General features: G+C 45.8%; 1 protein-coding gene across 3 annotated transcripts in view; it reads right to left on the bottom strand.

The window, feature by feature from the left end:
* LOC137527183 (relaxin receptor 1-like) overlaps nt 1-21,938 on the bottom strand; it is a 467,519-nt gene that overhangs the window by 14,910 nt on the left and 430,671 nt on the right. For all 3 annotated transcript variants that reach the window (XM_068247656.1, XM_068247657.1, XM_068247658.1), the window contains 2 exons: nt 14,206-14,277; nt 13,352-13,423 (listed from right to left, as the gene is read on the bottom strand). In XM_068247656.1, coding sequence (XP_068103757.1) covers nt 13,352-13,423; nt 14,206-14,277 — 144 coding nt within the window. The remainder of the gene's footprint in view (nt 1-13,351; nt 13,424-14,205; nt 14,278-21,938) is intronic.

The raw sequence follows: 21,938 nt of genomic DNA, 5'->3' as shown, positions 1-21,938 counted from the left end.
GTCCATAAATTTCAGTCTGCAGCCAGTTAAGAATTTCCAAAAACCAATAATGTAGTCCTGCATGCTTAAATTGTTCTTGACAACTTTGTCTGCAGAGCTCAGTGTACTTTGTTTTGGCAGTTACCATGAGACTTTGCAATTTATAATAAATATCACATTTCAGGTTTTTAATTCTTACAAGCCTAGTAGAGACTAGGGAGAAGCCGCTTATAAAGTGATATATATGCCCATGTATGTGGCAAGGTTATAACATCAGTAAAGTGCTGTTAATATCCGCTGTTAAGATTCAAAACCTTACAGTCACTGGCGTAACAATAGGCCCTGCAGCCCCTGCCCTCGCAGGGGGCCCAGGCCCCCTCCTGGGGCCCGCTTGGGCCGTTTTGGGGGGCTGGAGGGGTCGCAGCAAGAGGGGAAAGCCATGCTGCACTTCAGTGGGAAGGGGGGACGGTCCCCCCCTTCCTCACCTCGGGCTCTCCCCTCCAGCATCAATACCATTGTGTGAGCAGCGGCGGGCAGCGACAGCTACATACCTTCCGTGCGCTCCAGCGAGGACGTTTCTCCCTCTAGTGTCTAACGCGACTTCCTGTTTATACAGGAAGTCGCGTCAGAGGCTAGAGAGAGAGGTTCGTCCTCGCTGGAGCACACAGAAGGTATGTAGCTGCCGCTGCCCGTCACTGCTCACACAATGATTTTATTGATGCTGGAGGGGAACGCAGAGGGGAGAACCCGAGGTGAGGGGGGAGGGGAGGGGGTCCGCCCCCCCCCTCCCGCCGAAGTGCAGCATGGTTTTTTCCAGGGTGGACCTAGTTACGCCCCTGCTTACACTGCGTTCACCTCAGAACATAGAGAGATTAAATGGTGTAGCTGGTGGTGGAAAAGGCCCCACAGTTGTAGAAGGACCAGGGGAAAAGGTGGGACCTGACATCTTCCTTCTTTCCCTCCCTCTGGGCCATACTCCTGTGCTCATTCTGTAGCTACTCTCTTCTTCCTTCCCCTGACCAGTTAAGCACATGTGTGTTGTTCATAAGTATCTTATCTCTCCCAGTCTAGTCCCTCCTCTTCTGCTGCAGCTCCTGCCTGATTCCTCCTTCATCCTGTTTTTTGCATGTTGGCTGATGTTATATAAAACAAAGGATGACAGAGGCCAACACAGAGGTAGATGTGAGGAGGCTGGTGCATAGAAGAGAGGAATTCAAGCTGGCTCTTCAGGAGGTAATATACTTACAACTACCATTATTGTGCTTCACTTTTTCTCTTTATGTGGGGAAGAAGTGAGGTGTTGCTTCCCATTTGCAGTCTTCTTTTCATTTGCGGCCCTCTCTTCCATATGCAGCAAACCCTCTTTCATGTCCAGCCTCACACTTTCGCAGCAGCTTTGGCCTTTCCTGAAATCTAGCCCTGCAGATGTTACTGGTAAAGGGGAGATCGTGCCTGCACATGTTATGCATATGTTATGTGTGTGTGATAAAGGGTACCTGCACATGTCACAAGGACATTTGGGGAAAAGTGCCTTTAATAAGTCTCCCTTTTCCAATCACAACCTTATAAATTTCACAATCTGTCCCTCCCTGTGTTCTTCATCCCAGCACTGCACCCCCATTTACTTATGCAGGAATTATCATAACATTCATCCTTTGCAATGCCTGAACACTGGCCCTGAGACAGCGTCAACTCATTGTCCCAACCAGGGGCGTTACTAGGATCCTAAGCAATTCGGAGCACTTTTGGGCACTCCAGCCGAAAAAAGGGTGTCACTATACACTGGAATGTGGGTGTGGTCATGGGTGGAGCCAAAATTACATGATGGATGAAGACTCCCCTCTCCATTAATTAAAGAAAAAATGCAGCATATCACATAAAAAAGAAGAGAGTTACCTGGCTTCTGTGCTGGCTGGTCTGGCTTTCCGCTGGGTGGGCTGGCCTGCCGCCAGTCCCCCATATCATTCCCTGACCTTCTAGTGGACCCCCTCCCATGCTCCCACCCACGGACCTCCCATTGAGGCATCACAACTCCCAGCATGCCCCATAGAACAACCACAGCTCCCTGCATGCCCCCATAAAGGCATCACAGCATCTAGCATGGCATCACAGCACCCAATATATCCACAGAGAGTCACCATATCACCCAGCATACCCCCCAGTCTGTGTGCTGTGGTGCCATGCTGGGTGCTATGCTGTCAACTCCCAGCATGCCACATAGAACAACCACAGCTCCCTGCATGCCCCCATAAAGGCATCACAGCATCTAGCATGGCATCACAGCACCCAATATATCCACAGAGAGTCACCATATCACCCAGCATACCCCCCAGTCTGTGTGCTGTGGTGCCACGCTGGGTGCTATGCTGTCAAGTTGGGTGCTTGGGTACGGGACATCCGGGGGAACCCCAGAATAGATCAGGGGCATGCGCCACTGATCTTTGGGGCTAGCAATGCCCCTGGTCCCAACATAGACTCTGTTGTCATAAAGCTGCTCCCATCATCAACTCTCTTCCCCACCACATCTACAGACAGTCCTGGCTGACTGAACCCATTAAACAATGTAAAAGGCGCTCCAGAATTGCAGAACAGCACTGGAGGAAGAACACTACTGCAGAACAGCATTACAAAAAAGCAGTGGTGCTCACCGCCAGGTCGTGATCACGCTTACGCGTGGATTCACGACCATTTTGACGCATTCCGCCTCGGACACGCTAAGCCGTGAATAGATTTTCAACCACGAAAATCTGCTTCGGCTTCGCGTGAATGCGGACAGAAATCCGCATTCACGCTCGTGAAACCCGGCGCTGAAGTCGTGGTTAGCGGAAATGCGTCAAACTATGCGGAAGTGACACATTGCAGGCCAATCAGAGGGCCCCAGCCAGGCCCTAGCAATCAATCACAGGAGGGGAGCTATGCCCTCCCCTCCTGAATATAAAGTGGCGGCCATGATGGAAAAGCTCTGTCCTTGCTAGACTGTAGTGCTGAGAGGATTATCTCCAGGCCATTGTTGTTTGAGCAAGTGCATTTATTGTGTTAAAAACAAAGCTTTTTTTTTGCTAACACTGCTCTTATACTGTACACAGTTAGCTAGTCAGTGAGTGATTGCTGTAGTTAGTTGTAGTCAGTGTAGTGTAGTGGGAGTGTGGGAGTCTAGTGATTATTTAACTGTGTGTAGTGCAGGCAGGTTCAGTGCTGCAGTGTAGTCAGTGTAGTGGGAGTGGGGATTATCTGTGTGTAGTGCAGGCAGGCAGGTTAGTGCAGCTGCAGTGTTCACTTGTATATTCCAGTGACAGTTATACACTTGTACTATTTGCAGGCAGTCAGTCACACCGCCGGCGCCACCACTCTCTGCCAGCGCTGTTCATTCATTCTGTCAGTGACCTTGTGCCGTGCCCAGTGCCCACTGCTCGCTCGCTGGCATATAAGCATCTCATTACACAGTGTGACATCCTTGTGTGCCCACTGCATCCTTCAGTGACCTAGTTGTATATCCAGTGCCCACTGCTGTGCCCACTGCATCCTTCAGTGACCTTGTACTGTGCCCACTGCATCCTTCAGTGACCTAGTTGTATATCCAATGCCCACTGCTGTGCCCACTGCATCCTTCAGTGACCTAGTTGTATATCCAGTGCCCACTGCTGTGCCCACTGCATCCTTCAGTGACCTTGTACTGTGCCCACTGCATCCTTCAGTGACCTAGTTGTATATCCAGTGCCCACTGCTGTGCCCACTGCATCCTTCAGTGACCTAGTTGTATATCCAGTGCCCACTGCTGTGCCCACTGCATCCTTCAGTGACCTTGTACTGTGCCCACTGCATCCTTCAGTGACCTAGTTGTATATCCAGTGCCCACTGCTGTGCCCACTGCATCCTTCAGTGACCTTGTACTGTGCCCACTGCATCCTTCAGTGACCTAGTTGTATATCCAGTGCCCACTGCTGTGCCCACTGCATCCTTCAGTGACCTTGTACTGTGCCCACTGCATCCTTCAGTGCCGTTGTACTGTGCCTGGTGCATCCTTCAGTGACCTTGTACTGTGCCCACTGCATCCAGTGATTCATTACTAGCAACATGTCTGGCAGGGGGGTGAGAGGAAAGGGAGTTCAATTGCCTCAGCCACTTCTGGGACTGCTCCATGTCCGCCCGCATTGTCCTCCTCCTCCTGACTCAGTCGCTTCCACCAATGTACTCTGTCTGCGTTCACACTGCCCGGGTCACCGGGTGCATTTAATTTTTTGGCCAGCACTATGACGCTGTGCTGCTACTACTACCACCAGTATGTTGCCATGGTCCTTCTGTGCTGCTGAATTGACCGCCCGCATTGTCGTCCTCCTCCTGACTCAATCGCTTCCACCAATGCACTCTGTCTGCGTTATCACTGCCCGGGTCACCGGGTGCATTTAATTTTTTGGCCAGCACTATGACGCTGTGCTGCTACTACTACCACCAGTATGTTGCCATGGTCCTTCTGTGCTGCTGAATTGACCGCCCGCATTGTCCTCCTCCTCCTGACTCACTCGCTTCCACCAATGTACTCTGTCTGCGTTCACACTGCCCGGGTCACCGGGTGCATTTAATTTTTTGGCCAGCACTATGACGCTGTGCTGCTACTACTACTACCAGTATGTTGCCGTGGTCCTTCTGTGCTGCTGAACTGACCGCCCGCATAGTCCTTCTCCTGACTCAGTCGCAGGGGCGTAGGAATAGGCCCTGCAGCCCCTGCGCCCGCGGGGGGGCCCGGCCCCCCCCTGGGGCCCGCTTGGGGCCGTTTTGTGGGTGCTGGAGGGGTGGCAGCATGAGGGGAAAGCCTTGCCCACAGTCGGCGGGGAGAGGGGTAGTTCCCCCCTCTCCCTCACCTCGGGGCTCTCCCCTCTGTGCTCCCCTCCAGCTCTTTAGTGTGTGGGGCTGTGGGCAGCGGGCAGCGAGCGGCGGGCAGATACATACCTGCTTCCGTGCGTTCCATCGACGACTTCTCCCTCTAGCGGCTGACGTCACTTCCGGAAGTGACGTCAGCCGCTAGAGGGAGAAGTCTCCGATGGAACGCACGGAAGCAGGTATGTATCTGCCCGCCGCTCGCTGCCCGCTGCCCGCTGCCCACAGCCCCACACACTAAAGAGCTGGAGGGGAGCACAGAGGGGAGAGCCCCGAGGTGAGGGAGAGGGGGGAACTACCCCTCTCCCCGCCGACTGTGGGCAAGGCTTTCCCCTCATGCTGCCACCCCTCCAGCACCCACAAAACGGCCGCGAGCGGGCCCCGGGGGGGGGGCCCGCTCAGAAAATCAGCAGGGGGGCCCGGTGGGGCCTAGTTACGCCCCTGCTCAGTCGCTACCACCACTGCACTCTGCGTTCACACTGCCCGTGTCCACTGACAACTCTGCTGTGATGTCATTGCTAATTGCTGCAAAAAAAAAAAAAAAATTACAAAAACCGCCTTTTTGGCGTCAGCCACTCATCCTCCTCCAGCGGTACCTTCGCCGCCAAGTGCCATTGGAACTCGCCTTCACCTCTTTGAATGCTTAACGCGTATATCCCTTTTTAAAACCACTTATTACCAATTAATAGCCCCATTTAAAGTGTTGATTTCACTTTAAAATCCATTTTCTCTAGAAAAAATTTTTTGGGGGGAAGTTTTTATGTTGAAGTTATGTTGCCCCTTATCACCTCGATAATCCATGCAATTTGGGGGATTGTAGCATGTATGGGGGCTTTGTTATTAACGTTAAAAGAAAATCCGCCTCCGGGCGGGAATCCACGCGTGATTACGCCATTCACGGCAGAAAATCCGCGTGGTTGCGTGGACGTAGAAGAAAATCCGCATGCGGCGGGGCCGAATGCGAATTCTTTTTGCAACCACGCGGATTGACGAATTCGTTGATGAGGCACATCCGAGCATCCCTGCAAAAAAGCTCTGCAGGAGCTCAGAGACGCTCTGATACTTCTCCTCATGCATTTGGGTCACAGGCCCAAATATCAGCAGCAGTGATCCGTTTCCAATTATGTTTAGGGGACACTGCCCATTCAAGTGAAATGCTGCCTAATTATGTTTGTCTATTGCAAGGGGCATGCTGTCAAATAATGTATTTTGTGGGGAGGAAACACAGCCTATGTGTATGTGTGTGTGGTTTTTTTTTTTTGTGTGACAGAAACTCCTAATTGGGTTTGGGGATAAAATGCTGCCTAAAGGTGTGGGCAAACTTTCAGGCTGCTAAGCAAATTTTAGCAAAGAGATTGGCGTAGCTAGGCTATGTAACATCCAGTGCTGATTATTTACAGACAGCCCCATCAAGCAAACATTTTTCTAGGGTGGTTGTTAAGGGGGCAGCACGTTAAGGTGCATTGCTGCAAAATATTTGGGGAAAAGAGTGTGTCTGCCTTCAGTGCCTTGGCAAAACTTGGACATGGTCGTGACAGGATGTGGGCATTGCTAACTCTGATGTAATAGTGTAACTCAAAACCAGTGGGCCCGAGTTTGTGGCCAAAACATAGGCCCCTCACATGGGCAGTGCTGGAGTGACTGTATACTTGTCCCCCAAGTCTGGACAGGATGTATCAAACATGTGGCCCCAGCAAAGCACAATGCTATCTGCTTCTCCTTGCTATGTGTCAGGGCCCAGGTGTTTATACAACATCAGTGCAGCAGCTATGTTCTATACTTGTCCCCGCTAGTTCCCTCTTCCTACTGGAATCACCCGTGTCTGCTCTGCCATTCTCTTTGACCATGCCACCAAGGAGAGGGGTTGTGCCAACCAGATGTGAGTGATTCAAGAAGGAGGAGAGCACCAGCGGAGACAAGTATTCATGTGAGCTGCTGCACTGCCAGCTCAGATGTCACTAGGGCCTGGACACGAACAGGTAGCATTGTGCTTTGCTGGGGCCCCATGTGTTAAGCGTCTAGTCTTGGGGGAGGAGAAAAAATGTTCTGGCTGGGGCAAACATGGGCCCCCTAAAGAGCATGGGCCCGGTCGTCAAGCCTTATACCACTTTCCCCCAAGTATAGGTGGCCAAAGGTCCCCCCCACCAGTATAATGCAGCCAAAGGTGTCTCCAGTTTAGGTAGGTCCTCCCCCCTATTGGTAACCAAAAGTGTCCCCCAGTAAAGGTATGCCATAGGTAACCAATGGTGTCCCCTCATAATAGTATGGACCCCCATAGGTAGCCAAAGATGTCCTCCAGTATAGGTAAATCCTCCCCATAAGTAGCCAAAGGTGTCCCCCAGTATAGGTACGTCCTCCCCATAGGTAGCCAAAGGTGTACCCCAGTATAGGTACGTCCTCCCCATAGGTAGCCAAAGATTCCCCCCAGTATAAGTACAGTGGGATGCGAAAGTTTGGGCAACCTAGTTAATGGTCATGATTTTCCTGTATAAATCATTGGTTGTTATGATTAAAAATCTCAGTTAAATATATCATATAGGAGACACACAGTGAAATGAAATTTATTGGATTTACAGTGGATTACAGTGCGCAATAATTGTTTAAATAAAATTAGGCAGGTGCATTAATTTGGGCACTGTTGTCATTTTATTGATTCCAAAACCTTTACAACTAATTATTGGAACTCGAATTGGCTTGGTAAGCTCAGTGACCCTTGACCCACATACACAAGTGAATCCAACTATGAGAAACAGTATTTAAGGGGGTCAATTGTAAGTTTCCCTCCTCTTTTAATTTTCTCTGAAGAGTAGCAACATGGGGGTCTCAAAACAGCACTCAAATGACCCGAAGACAATGAATGTTCACCATCATGGTTTAGGGGAAGAATACAGAAAGCTGTCGCTAAGATTTCAGCTGTCTGTTTCCACAGTTAGGAACCTATTGAGGAAATGGAAGACCTCAAGCTCAGTTCAAGTTCGAAGTGACAGACCAAGAAAAATCCCAGAGAGACAGAAGCTACGTAAGGTCAGAACAGTCAGAGTCACCCACAGACCAGCACTAAAGACCTACAACATCATCTTGCTGCAGATGGAGTCACTGTGCATCGTTCAACCATTCAGCGCACTTTACACAAGGAGATGCTGTATGTGAGAGTGATGCAGAGGAAGCCTTTTCTACGCCAACAGCACAAACAGAGCCACTTGAGGTATGCTAAAGCACATTTGGACAAGCCAGCTTCATTTTGGTATAAGATGATGTGGACTGATGAAACTAAAATTGAGTTATTTGGGCAAAACAAGGGGCGTTATGCATGGAGGCAATACAACACAGTATTCCATCATGCTGTGGGGCTGTGTGCAGAGATGGATTCATATGTAATGGGGCCCTAAGCAAGGAAGTAGATTTGGGGCCCCATTTTGGGAAGCTGAAGTGGAGAAAGGTCAGAGAAGGTAACTGGTAAGCCGCTTTACACCCAACAAGGCCCCAAGCACCTGCCTAGGTTGCCTGGTGGATGATCCTGCTCTGGCTGTGTGGCCAGTGCAGGGACTGGTATTCTTGTCAAAGTTGAGGGACGCATGGATTCCACTCAGTATCAGCAGATTCTGGAGACCAATGTTGTCCAGGAATCAGTGACAAAGCTGAAGCTGCTCCGGGGCTGGATCTTTCAACAAGACAACAACCCTAAACACTGCTCAAAATCCACTAAGGCATTCATGCAGAAGAACAAGTACAATGTTCTGGAATGGCCATCTTAGTTCCCAGATCTCAATATAATTGAAAAATTGAGTCGTAAGTTAAAGAGAGCTGTCCATGCTCGGGAGCCATCAAACCTGAATGAACTATAGATTTTTTTGTAAAGTCCAAAAGGTCCAAAATACCTTCAACCAGAATCCAGACAGAGGCTGTAATTTCTGAAAAATGAGGATGTACTAAATATTTATTTCATTTCTTTTTCGTGGTGTCCAAATGTATGCACCTGCCTAATTTTGTTTAAACAATTATTGCACACTTTCTGTAAATACAATAAACTTAATTTCATTTCTCAAATATCACTGTGTGTGTCTCCTACATGATATATTTAACTGATATTTTTTTATCACAACAACCAACGATTTATACAGGAAAATCATGATGATTAACAAGGTTGCCCAAACTTTCGCATCCCACTGTACATCTCCCCATAGGTAGCCAAAGGTGTCCTCCAGTATAGGTACATCTCCCCATAGGTAGCCAAAGGTGTCCCCCCGTATAGGTATGCCCCTCCATAGGTAGCCAAAGGTGTCCCTCATTATAAGCACGTCTCCCCATAGGTATGCACAGTGGGAGACATGGCAGCGCTTTCAAACAACCTCATACCTGAATGATTTAACTGCAATGGTGAGCAGAGCTCCAGAAACTGGACTAAATTACACACCCAGCATACACTGCAGGCAAAGAGAGGGAGGGGGAATTAGTGATTAAGCTGCATCAGTGGGCAGAGCTCCAGAAACTGGACTATATTACACACCCTGCATCACTATAGACCAAGGGGGGGTGTTAGCTTCAGTGATAATTAGTGCACAAATTATGACCTAATAGACTTCCCCACGGCGGTGACGTACCCCCTTGGGGAAGACCTACCTCTAACCTAGCAATAAAAACATAATTCCTCGTGCTGCTATTCATAAATGGTATACACATTTCATAAGACAAGCAAAACAGACAAATGATAAGCGCTCAAGGATGCACCTGAATTGTAAGCCATCAGCAGCAATGCAGAGCCCCCTAGGGCTGAATACATGCCTCTAATGCAAAACAGATGCAAAATTATGTGCTAACTCTAATCTAAAAATTTGAGAGTGAATTTAAAACAGTGAAGGCAGCTAGCCACTAGTATACTTACATTTAAGTTTGCACAGTGGGAGTCTCCCCATAGGTAGCCAGAGAGAGAGAGAGCCTCGTAGAGGCACAAGGAAAAAAAAAAAACTGCTGCAGTGATCGGACCCCTCCGGCGGCATGTCCCCTTGGAGACAAAAAAAGGAGGTGAGTCCGATCGCTGGGTTCCCAAGCTGGGCTGTGCAGAAGGCTGAAAAGCCTGCACAGCCCAGCATAACATAAAATGGCCTGGTCTTTAGGTAAGGGGGGGGGGTTAGTGCTGTGGTCATCAAGTGGTTAATTGTAATCTAAGAAGTTGGAAATGTAAGTGTAGGAAAATGTTTTTGTTAGGTCTCATATAGCTGCTTGTACAGTAACTAGAGCTTTATTTTTTAGTAGAGGACAGAGGGCTTCATTCAAAGTTTTGCTGAGCAAACGCACTGACTCTGAATTGCACCATCATTAGGTTCCTGTACATTTTGTTCTCCCCCTGACCCATCATGACCACACGTTGATTAATATCTTCCTGTGCCCATGTGTGCCCCGGATCTTCTAGTATCCTACTAATGCACCAATGCCACAGGTGAGGAGTGCAGACTAACTGCAGATTTTATTTTTTTACAATCTAGTCCAGGTTTGCTGGATCATTTATATTCTCCAGGGCAGTGATTTATCCGGTAATAACTATTTCTAGCCATTAGAAACATTATTGCTGACAAGCTCAGCTTTGTCCATTTTCAGATTTTCAGCAGTCAAGACAACCTGTAGACTGTGAACTGAGGGAATGGTGAGTTTTTGTGATTTAAGATGAATTTCTGAAATGCAAACGTACTAAATAATGGGATCTCATGAGGCTTTTCTGATAACGTGTGTTGAGGTATATTGTCTGCGGGGGGCACCTAATAGTGGCACCACCATATCTCTGTAATACTGCTCACCAAAGAAAATGTAATTACTTTGTAAACAAACTGCCATGTCAGCTGCAAAGTATGTGACAGCAGGCATTTTCTCTGTCTACAGTTTGGGCCTTGTTAAATACCGACAATCAGAGCTAGGAATTTCTATCATTATTACATTTTTTACTGCCATTGTATATATCTGATTACCACCCACAGAGTTTATGTCAGAATATCCAAATCAGCAAAAGCTGGGAAGAAGTGATGATGGTCTGTTTAGAATACTCCTTTATCAAATCCATGTGCTCAGCTGTTCCATTTACAGCATGTAGTAATTTCCTCAGGTTCATTTTCATTTACAGCATATATTTTTTGTTCACAAGGTTCATTTTCCTTTAAAAGCACTTGAAATGTAAGTAACTTGTCCGGTGCCAGCGGCGGCATAGTATTCAAGCTGTGAGGGCGCCCTTTGACCCTCAAGCTGACACTATGCAGTATGCGTTGCCAGCCCTGCACTGGCGCTCTCCTTATGTCATCATGTGCGTCCAGCTGATGCATTCCAGGTGCACATGAATATGACAAGAGGAGAGCGCCAGCGCAGAGCCGGCAACACATACTGCATAGTGTCAGCGTGAGGGTCAAAGGGCTCCCTCACAGCTTGAATACTATGCACCCGCTGACACCAGACAAGTTACTTAGAACGGATGAGGATGCAGCCACAAGGTAGGTGCGGTAACAGACCACGCACCTCCCCATACACAAAGCATCTACCGCTCTCCAGAGAGTTAACCCCTCCCCCCCGGAAAATAAGACCTAGCACATATTTATCCCCACAAAAGAATATAAGACAGTGTCTTATATTCGGGGAAAGAAGGTATAGAGAAGCCAAGCACCACAGTGGTCCTCTGCTTGTTGCCATTAACCCACTACAAGTTTGAAATTGTACTTTAATCTTTGTGCATACCGGAAAAACAGAAGGGCAGTACCGCAAGTGGAAAAGTGAACAGTCAGAAAAGTTCTGTACACAAATTATATACTATTAACATCTTTACAAGGCAGCAAATATGAATTATATGACATTATCAGAAAACCTGATTGTAGACTAAAATAGACAAGTGAGTGACTTTTAGTAATATTAAATTGTAGAATGTATTGTTTGGCAATATTGGTTACACTGGACAAAAACATAAAAAAATATATTTTGCCTCCTTAAAGGAAAGGTTCAAGCAGCTTAAAAAAGTAATTTACTTACCTGGAGTTACCTCCAACCATTAGCAGCCCCTATGTCCCATCGACGCAGCTCTGCACTCAGCCGTTGGCTCCCGGTCCCCTTCGCTGCAGAGGAAGACCTCGTGAGGTCATCCTCTACTGCTCCTGTGCGAGCGCCGCTGTCAACCACTCACACGTGCAGTACACTCCATACCATGTGCGTGTAATTGATAGCAACGCTCGCACAATCGCAGTAGAGGACGACCTTGCAAGGTCGTTCTCTGCAGCGGAGGGGACCGGGAGCCAGCGGCTATGTTCAGAGCTGTGGTGAGGGACATAGCGGCTGCTAGGGGCTAGAGAGTACATTTTTTAAGCTGCTCGGACCTTCCCATTAAAATAAATGGGTGATTATTATAGATTCCTTCTTAAAAGATTTTGGCTGCTTTCACAGTGGGACGTTACAGGTGCACGTTAGAGCAGCCTGTAGCGCAGCCCAACTCACAGCACTGAAAAATCAATGGGCTGTTCACAGTGTCCACGTTGCGTTGGAGTATAACGCTGCACGGTAAATGAAAGTGCAGCGTGCTGTGTGTTATACTCGTATGTGGCTGCGTTCGGATGTTTGCACATGCTCAGTACTGTTTTTTTTTTTTTATTTGCCGCATGCGACGTTTTTGTCCGATAGTATGCGTCAAAAAGTACGCATCATGGACACATCAAGAGACGCATAACGTGGCTCTATATAACGTCCAACTTCAAAGCTCACATGCGTTGCGTTAGGGGCACGTTATGCGACCTTGACGTCGCATCCAACGCAACGTCTTAGTGGGAAAGAGCCCTAAGTCTAAAATGATATGGAGAATGTGTAAAATGTACTTTTTAATTAAAATTGTATGTATGACATACATTTTCCTGTTATTTTCATGATCAGCAGCAAATCTATAAGATACAGCCAAACATTTTGCTAAAATAAAGAAATATTATTTTACAGCAGTGGTTACCAAACTTTTTTGGGTGAGGGCAACCTTGGTGGCTTTGAAATTTTTTCAAGGCACCCCTCAGCAAAAACAACTACCGACATGCCGTTATGACACTTATCAGGCGATGACCCACTCCAAGTAGCTAGTGATGCCTATTAGGTACCATGATTCCTCTCATGTTCAACGTCAACCATGGTTGCGGGGACTAAAGGTTAACTAGCAGGTAATGCAGCCACATTGTATATCAATGCGCGGTTGCATTATCTGATGGTATTGCATAAAGGATGGGGATGCATGCCGAGGCACCCCTGAAAGGTGCCAGAGGCACACCAGGGTGCCACGGCACCCAGTTTGAGAACCCTTGTTTTACAGTATAATAAAAAAAAATTAGTGATTTTAAATTTATTCAGTTTGAATTAAAAATTGGCATTTTCTTTAAAAAAAACGTGATCAGCATTAAAAACATCACAGACACAAAAAAATATTCAGAAAGCAAAAAGCGTGTTGTTGGGTGTTATAGCAAGCAAGCAAAGCATCTCTAGGTTCATTTACACTTACATATGAGATAGATTGGCCAGGTTTGAGAACATGCGGTTCTGGATGTTGGGAATCTCTATGCCCTCTATAATTCTGTAAAAGAAAAGGATGTTAAGTTAAAGTGACACTGAAGCAAAAAATAAACTTATGAGATAATGAATTGTATGTGTAGTACAGATAATTAATCGAACATTAGTATCAAAGAAAAGAATCTCATGTTTTTAGTTTCTGTTATATAGCTTTAGCTATAGCAGTGATCTGCAAACTTGGCTCTCTAGCTGTTAAGGAACCACAAGTCCCACAATGCATTGCAGGAGTCTGACAGCCACAGTCATGATTCATAAAGGCAAATGGACTGTGGGACTTTTAGTTCCTTAACAGCTGGAGAGCCAAGTTTGCAGACCACTGAGCTATAACATTGCATCATTCTGTCATATTTGCAGTTTAAAAACCACACTATGTATTTTAAGCTGTAAAACAGAGTAGAGCTAATGACTCTTTGAACTTTCCTGCAGTAAAACCTTATCGCAAGCTGTCTCTCATGGTTTCTTGTCTGTTTAAGCTATTTAACAAAGCTCTTCTGCATAAATAACAACTCAAGTATTTGAACTCTTCCTGTATTGGACTTTTTTCTTTGCTACTAATGTTCTATTTGTTATCTGTACTACACATACAATTCATGAACTCATACGTTTATTTTTTGCCTCAGATTTGCTTTAATAAGGACAACAATGGACATCTATGCAAAAGTCATACTGGCAGCTCCCTTGTGGTGACAGCATGATACAGATCAGAAACTGTCCTTCCCTGGAATAAGATCCTAGTGTCTGATGCTATGAACATATCAGTATAGCATCGGAGGGCAAAATACTTACAGAGATTGTAGGTTTGTCAACAGATCAAACTGGTTGGGTGCAATATTGTTCAGAGGATTGAAGGAAATATTCCTAAAACATAAACATTTAAAAGTAAGCACCTAGGAACATAATATAATGTAATACTTTCTCTATGCTCTATAGCTATAGAGTCTTCACTGGTATCACAAATCACAGTTATGTTGATATATATATATATATGTTGATTGATTATATATATATATATATATATATATATATATATATATATATATATATATATATATATATATATATATATATATATATATATATATATATATATATATATATATATATGCATACAGTCTTATTTGAGTGAACTTTTGAATTTTTGGGAAAAATTGCATGCATTTCTGAATTTCTTACCATTTCGAATTTCCTCTTGCACATCACACGAATCATATTATTCCAGCAGGCTTTCAGAATGTTCTGCAGGACATACTACTTTATTAGCGTTTAAAGGACTCATCACGCAAAATATGCTGCTCCATGATATACTTACCCAGGGCTTCCTTCAGTCCCTTGCAGCCACCATGTCTGACAGTACAGAAGGGAGGGAGACTGCTACACTCACTTAATATCCCAAATGGGAGCAGGGAGTTGCAAAGCCAAAAGTCCAGAAGTAGTGATACAAATCCCGCTGCACCAGATGGTAGGGCAAAATAGAAAAGTCTTTATTAAGTTATTCCATATCAAAATGTTACAGATAAAAGCTCACGCGTATCGGAGCAGTAGGTGGCTCCTTAATCATAGCTTGCAGATACAGATATTGCACAGGTTATATAGCATGCAAGGCCACACCCATATGGGTGTCCATCTAGGCCTTAAAGTTACAGTCATCAGTTCTAAAATGGTGTAAACCAATACATTATACATAAAATTACATAAAAACACATGCAGAGTCACATCATATTGTCGCAAATCAATTATTGTAATTATTTGTATTTATATATGTGAGACAGCTAATAATAAAGAAGGGAAGGACAAGTAGGCAGGCACAAAGATAAAAAAACACACACACAGAGACCAGCAGACCCAGTAAACGAACACTGTCATCAAGGAGGGGGGGGGGGGGGGAAGGGATGAGCAAGGAGGGAAAAGAAAACCAACAGACCACAAATTATTTGTCATAGAATGTGTTGAGGTCCATTCTGGAATTGAGTCCCAAAGGTGAACGTGTTCCCAATTTCCAAATCCAGAATGCCTCTTTTTTCAAAAGTCTGTTATAAAGATCGCCCCCCCCCCCCCCCCCCTTGCAGAATGCCCCACTCTCTCTATACCCTGGAACTGGAACCCTGACATATCACCAGAATGATCAAAATAAAAATGTTTGGAAACACTAGAAGCACTAGTAATGTATGCGGCATTCTTCAGACATCTACCTGCCCCATTATAATGCTCTGAAATCCTTTGTCGAAGGGGACGGGTTGTGCAGCCCACATACTGTGTTTTACATTTCACACATGTGACCAAATAAACAACATTGCAAGTTTGACAATTAATATATTGTCTCATGTCATGGCTGCTATGCCGGGAGGTTGAGACCACTTGACGTGTTTGGTTATGAACTCTGCAATACCTACATGTGTTATACCCACATCTATAGGAACCCTTATGTGTTAGCAATGTGGGCTGTGGCCTGTCAGTGCTCTGAAATAAGCTAGGGGATAAACTCGTACCCAGGGTAGGTGCACGACGTGAGGAAAAAGTGCAGCCATCTGATAGAACAGCATGAAGTTTTGGGTCGGAGTGTAGGACAGGCAAATATTTTTTAATAATATTAATAATCTGGTTGTATTCCAGACTATATGAAGTAACAAAATGTATACTTCTATTGTGTTGCCTGCCCTTCCGATTCAACCCAGAGACAAGTAAGTCAGCTCTTGATCTTTGTAGTACCCGATCTCTCACTTCCCGAATATGATCTTTCCGATACCCCCTATCAAGGAGTCTGGTTTGTACCAAATCTAATTCTTGTTGTATTTTAGTGGGATCGGAGCAATTCCTGGCCGCTCTAATCATCTCCCCATATGGGATAGATTTGAGTGTATGTTTGGGATGGCAGCTTGTTGCAAGAAGCAACGAGTTGCCTGCGCATTGCTTTCTAAATGTTCTAGTCTGTATCCTCCGAGATGTAACATGGCCAGTCAAAGTGAGATCTAGGTAGTTAATTTCAGAAGCACTATGAGATATCGTGAATGATAGATTGAACTCATTATCATTGCAATATGCCAGAAACCTGGATATCTCTTTCTCAGGACCTCTCCACACCAGCAGCAAATCATCTATGTATCTAGCGTATCAAAATAAAGATTCAGAAAAGGGGTTAGAGTCTCCAAAGATGCGGAGCTCCTCCCACCATCCCATGTATAAATTAGCCAGGGATGGGGAGAATTTCGCTCCCATAGAAGCTCCGCATCTTTGGAGATAGTACACCCCGTCAAACATAAAATAATTATGGCTGAGAAGATAGTCTACTGCCAGGAGGAGGAAATCACTGGTGGCGGATGAAAATTACCCATACTTTTTAATGTGGAAATCCACAGCCTTAAGGGCTAGTTTGTGGGGGATGGAAGAGTATAAGGAGGCCACGTCCATGGTAACCCACCTAAAAGACCCCTCCCAGTGTAGGGATTCCAAACTCGACAACAAATGTGTTGTATCACGTAGGAAGCCCGGGAGGCGACGCACCAGGGGTTGGAGGCACCCGTCCACCCACTGTCCAAGACGCTCCCCCAGGGAACCAATGCCTGCCACTATGGGGCGGCCCCTAGGGGGAATGTCTGGTTTATGAATCTTAGGTAAATGATGAAAGATAGGCACGACGGGTGCCTCCACCAACAGGTGATCCCTCTCTCTCTCACTAAAGATTCCCAAGGAGACCCCCAGATTTAGGAGTTGGTGAAGTTTAGTCTTAAATTGACAAGTGGGATCACTGGGCAGAATCTCATAAGTAGTAACATCATTAAGCTGGCGTAACGCCTCCTCTTTATAGGCTACCAAGTCTAGGACCACCACAGCCCCCCCCCTTATCTGCATTACGGATTACTATGGACTTATTATTCCGAAGGGACTGTAGAGCCTCCTGCTCTTGGTGTGTCAAATCTGAGACTGCTCTATTAATTTTCTTAACCCTCATTAATTCTTTTTCCACTAAATCCTGAAAGGTGTCTACCGTTGGTGTTCTAGCTTGGATAGGATAGAAAGAGGGGTTGGAGGTGGCGACGGGGCCCGGGTCTGCCCCGGAGACTGGGCCATCCCTCATGCTGGACAAATGTTCCAACACGAGGATGGTAGAGACCTCCTGGAAGGGAGGAATCTGCCCAATCTCCGGGGCAGAAGAAAACGGGGGCCCCGCCGCCACCCCGGACCCACAACTCTCAGTATCCAAATTCTCAATCTCCAAGAAGTGTTTCCTCACCATCAAATTCCTAACAAATTTGTTAACATCCAGCATAGTACTGAAGATGTCAAAGTGGTGTGATGGTGCATAGGACAAACCCCTGGAGAGCAAGGAGATCTGGGCCCGAGAGAGTTCGGTACTTGACAGATTGATAACATTAGAGACGGCTGAAAGATCACCTATTTTACGCTTCCTGTGGCCTGCCCTCCTTGTCCTTCTCCTCTTCTCCTTCTGTTCCTGCGATTGACCCTCCCTGGTCGCTGATAATAGGTCAACTGGTCTGGAGGGCCTTCCTGAGTGGCTCGTCCACGCTGGTCCCCCCCCTGCCGTTTGGGGGTGCCAGAGAAGACGGACCGGACCCTTTCTTCCCTAACGTCTGGAGAATCAGAAGCTGAGCCAGCACTATCCGCCGAGCTGAAGCTCACCCTCTTAATGTGTCTCGGTTTACGAAGGATGGGTTTCGGTGACCTATATACGGTCTCCCACCTACCCCACTCGTACACTACATTATTTTTGTAATCCCCTGAATCTCTAAGAAATTTAACACGCTTCGTATTCATAATGATATTTTCAATTTTTGAGATATTCGCCTTCATTTTATTAGATAAATCATCAAACTGTTCAAAAGAAGAGAACTGGTTTAGTTCTCTTCTAATTTCTGATATTTGAACTTTGATGTCTGCTTATTTCTTTTCCTCATATGAGATAATCAGTTTCATAAGACGAATGGAACAATCGGTCAATACCTGGTTCCATTCGATTACGAACTGATTTGAGTAAATAGTTGTAGGGATTTTTTTAATACGCAGGCCTCTGGGGATCATGCCTTCAGCCACATAATGTTTTAAGGTGGTAATATCCCACCATAAACGTGTCTCCTTGTCTAATAGACACTCCAAACCTGAAAAAGAAGATTGTAAATTCGTAACAGGATCAATGTTATGCATTCCCGGTTGTTTAGAAAACACTGACATATATTTGTCAATCTTATCAGGGTACATTAACAGTTCTCCCAGAATATCTAGTGCAAAATCAGACTCTGGTTCCGCTGGTGTCAAACTGGCAGAATTATCATTATTCACAGCAAAACCAGAGTCTGGGGGACATGTATCAATTGAGGCACCATGCTGGGAAGGTAGAGAGATATCTTTACAAGTCATTTCAGCAAGTACACTAGGAGGGCCAGAAACTTGAGGTGGATCTTGGCAAAAAGAGTTCATGGAGCCATTGACACTTCTATTGTGCTCCTCATTAGCTGCAGCAAATCCTTTGATCAATTCACGAACATGAGAGGCTTTGGGAATAGCCCCCGCTTTTGCCCAGTCCTTAAGGTTCCCCTTAGAGCATGTATTAGGATAAGAGTCATTACTCACATTGTCCAGGACTTGATTGGATTCCATAGTTAGGCGTTGTTTTAAATCCATTGCTGCAGCAAGTAATGCAGCTCCCTGCGCGCTGGTTTGATGGTGGGGGACATCTGCCCGCTCCCACTGTTGTGGTTTCCGTATGTCATCCTTTAGCGGTGGCACAGGCTGCGAGGATGGAATGGAGAGGGAGGCCGCCAGTTGCGTCTGTGCTGGGGAGGTGACGTCACTTCCGCTCTGGCGTAGATTGTCCGGATCCACCGCCGGCGTGGTGTATGATGGTGGCGGCCATTTTGTTGTAGCCTGTTTGCTACACGAGGCTGTTGACAAGCCATCTCGCCCCTGTCCCCCGTTATCCACTGAGGGGGGCACACCACGGCTACGCAGGGACCGGGCCTCCATTCTATGCTGTCACCCTTCCCCACAGTTCCACACTGTCGCAGGTCTCCTGCAGGGATATCCGGCACACAGCTCCCAGGGATACAGGATGCACCGCTCCGCAAGGAAAGCCAAAGGACCAGGACCAGCAGGTGAAAAAGGCTGTCTCAAGCGACAATATTGATGCAAGTAACTCCTGATATGGGATGTATTATAGCATGAATCCAAAAGGTGCTAGCCCATATATGTGGGAGCAAGTCTCAATAGGCTATATCAGACAGTACAGAAGGGAGGGAGACTGCTACACTCACATAATATCCCAAATGGGAGCAGGGAGTTGCAAAGCCAAAAGTCCAGAAGTAGTGATAAAAATCCCGCTGCACCAGATAGTAGGGCAAAATAGAAAAGTCTTTATTAAGTTATTCCATATCAAAATGTTACAGATAAAAGCTCACGCGTATCGGAGCAGTAGGTGGCTCCTTAATCATAGCTTGCAGATACAGATATTGCACAGGTTATATAGCATGCAAGGCCACACCCATATGGGTGTCCATCTAGGCCTTAAAGTTACAGTCATCAGTTCTAAAATGGTGTAAACCAATACATTATACATAAAATTACATAAAAACACATGCAGAGTCACATCATATTGTCGCAAATCAATTATTGTAATTATTTGTATTTATATATGTGAGACAGCTAATAATAAAGAAGGGAAGGACAAGTAGGCAGGCACAAAGATCAAAAAACACACACACAGAGACCAGCAGACCCAGAAAACGAACACTGTCATCAAGGAGGGGGGGGGGGGGGGAGGGACGAGCAAGGAGGGAAAAGAAAACCAACAGACCACAAATTATTTGTCATAGAATGTGTTGAGGTCCATTCTGGAATTGGAAATTGGGAACACGTTCACCTTTTTGTGCCTGCCTACTTGTCCTTCCCTTCTTTATTATTAGCTGTCTCACATATATAAATACAAATAATTACAATAATTGATTTGCGACAATATGATGTGACTCTGCATGTGTTTTTATGTAATTTTATGTATAATGTATTGGTTTACACCATTTTAGAACTGATGACTGTAACTTTAAGGCCTAGATGGACACCCATATGGGTGTGGCCTTGCATGCTATATAACCTGTGCAATATCTGTATCTGCAAGCTATGATTAAGGAGCCACCTACTGCTCCGATACGCGTGAGCTTTTATCTGTAACATTTTGATATGAAATAACTTAATAAAGACTTTTCTATTTTGCCCTACCATCTGGTGCAGCGGGATTTTTATCACTACTTCTAGCCACCATGTCTCTTGCAGCATCTCCGCTCATAGCCGCGGCCCGTGGTCCCCGCTGCTGCAGAGGCCAACCTCCTCTACTGCTCGAGCGCCGCTGTCAATACAGTCCACGTTGTCCGCAGTGTACTGCGCAGGCGCATATAGTTCTGCACCTGCGCCATACACTGCTGATGATGTATATAGGGTATTATTTTAACCGTGACAAGCGAGAGAATATAATTTGGGATGTAGTATTGTTGAAGCCTATGTCATGTGATTTTTTTCCCCGCCAAAGTGAATAAAACTGTAAAAAAATGCTATTTTCAAACTTGTGGTGCAATTTCAGCAAAAAGGCATGCATCCAAATGTAACAAAATATGTTTATCTGCGTAGGCTTGGGTCTCTAGTTTTCAGAATGGTGAGGTTTATGACCTGTACCGAATGTTCTGCGACTCCAGGGGCTTTGCTAAGAAAGAATGACTGTATTACTTTTGTTGCAAAAAATGGCCTTGAAAAATCCAATGGTGCTACTTTGTGGTTATCAGTGTGCGGTGTGCCCAAGAAGCTATCTGATGATGTATATAGGGTATCATTTTAAGCGTGACAAGCGAGAGAATATAATTTGGGATGTAGTATTGTTGAAGCCTATGCCATGTGATTTTTTCCTCCGCCAAATTGAAGAAAACTGTGAAAAAATGCTATTTTCAAACTTGTGGTACAATTTCAGCAAAAAGGCATGAATCCAAATGTTACAAAATATGTTTATCTGAGTAGGCCTGGGTCTCTAGTTTTTAGAATGGTGAGGTTTATGACCTGTACCAAATGTTCTGAGACTCCAGGGGCTTTGCTAAGAAAGAATGACTGTATGTCATGATCACTTCTGCAGCATGTACTGCTGGCTGCAGAGGTACTGCAGCCAAGCAGTTCTGATTCCTTTACATGCATTTGCTTGCATAGTTCTGCTTGCACTCACACTGAGTGTTCATTCCATCTGCAATCGCTCTGCAGCTCTGGACTGCTCAGGATGGAGTGATTACCATTCAGCTGTGTGGGAGTTTGCATGCTTGCATCCATTGGCTGATGCCGGCATAAAAGTCTCCCTCTCCTTTCTGACTCCGCCCGTCATAGTTTCAGTCTTAGTCTGTCTAGCTGTTACTTCTGGGCCTTTGTTCCTGGTTCCTGTTACCTTGCGTGGATTGCGCTCACTCCTGCGTAGGAGTAGCGAATCCTTCCTAGTCCTGTTCCTGTTACCTTGCATGGATTACGCTGACACTTGTGGAGGAGTA

This window comes from Hyperolius riggenbachi, chromosome 8, assembly GCF_040937935.1.
Source record: "Hyperolius riggenbachi isolate aHypRig1 chromosome 8, aHypRig1.pri, whole genome shotgun sequence".
In the NCBI taxonomy this organism is placed as follows: Eukaryota; Metazoa; Chordata; class Amphibia; order Anura; family Hyperoliidae; genus Hyperolius; species Hyperolius riggenbachi.
Note: the sequence above shows the minus strand (reverse complement) of the source record. Positions and strands in the feature narration are given on the sequence as shown.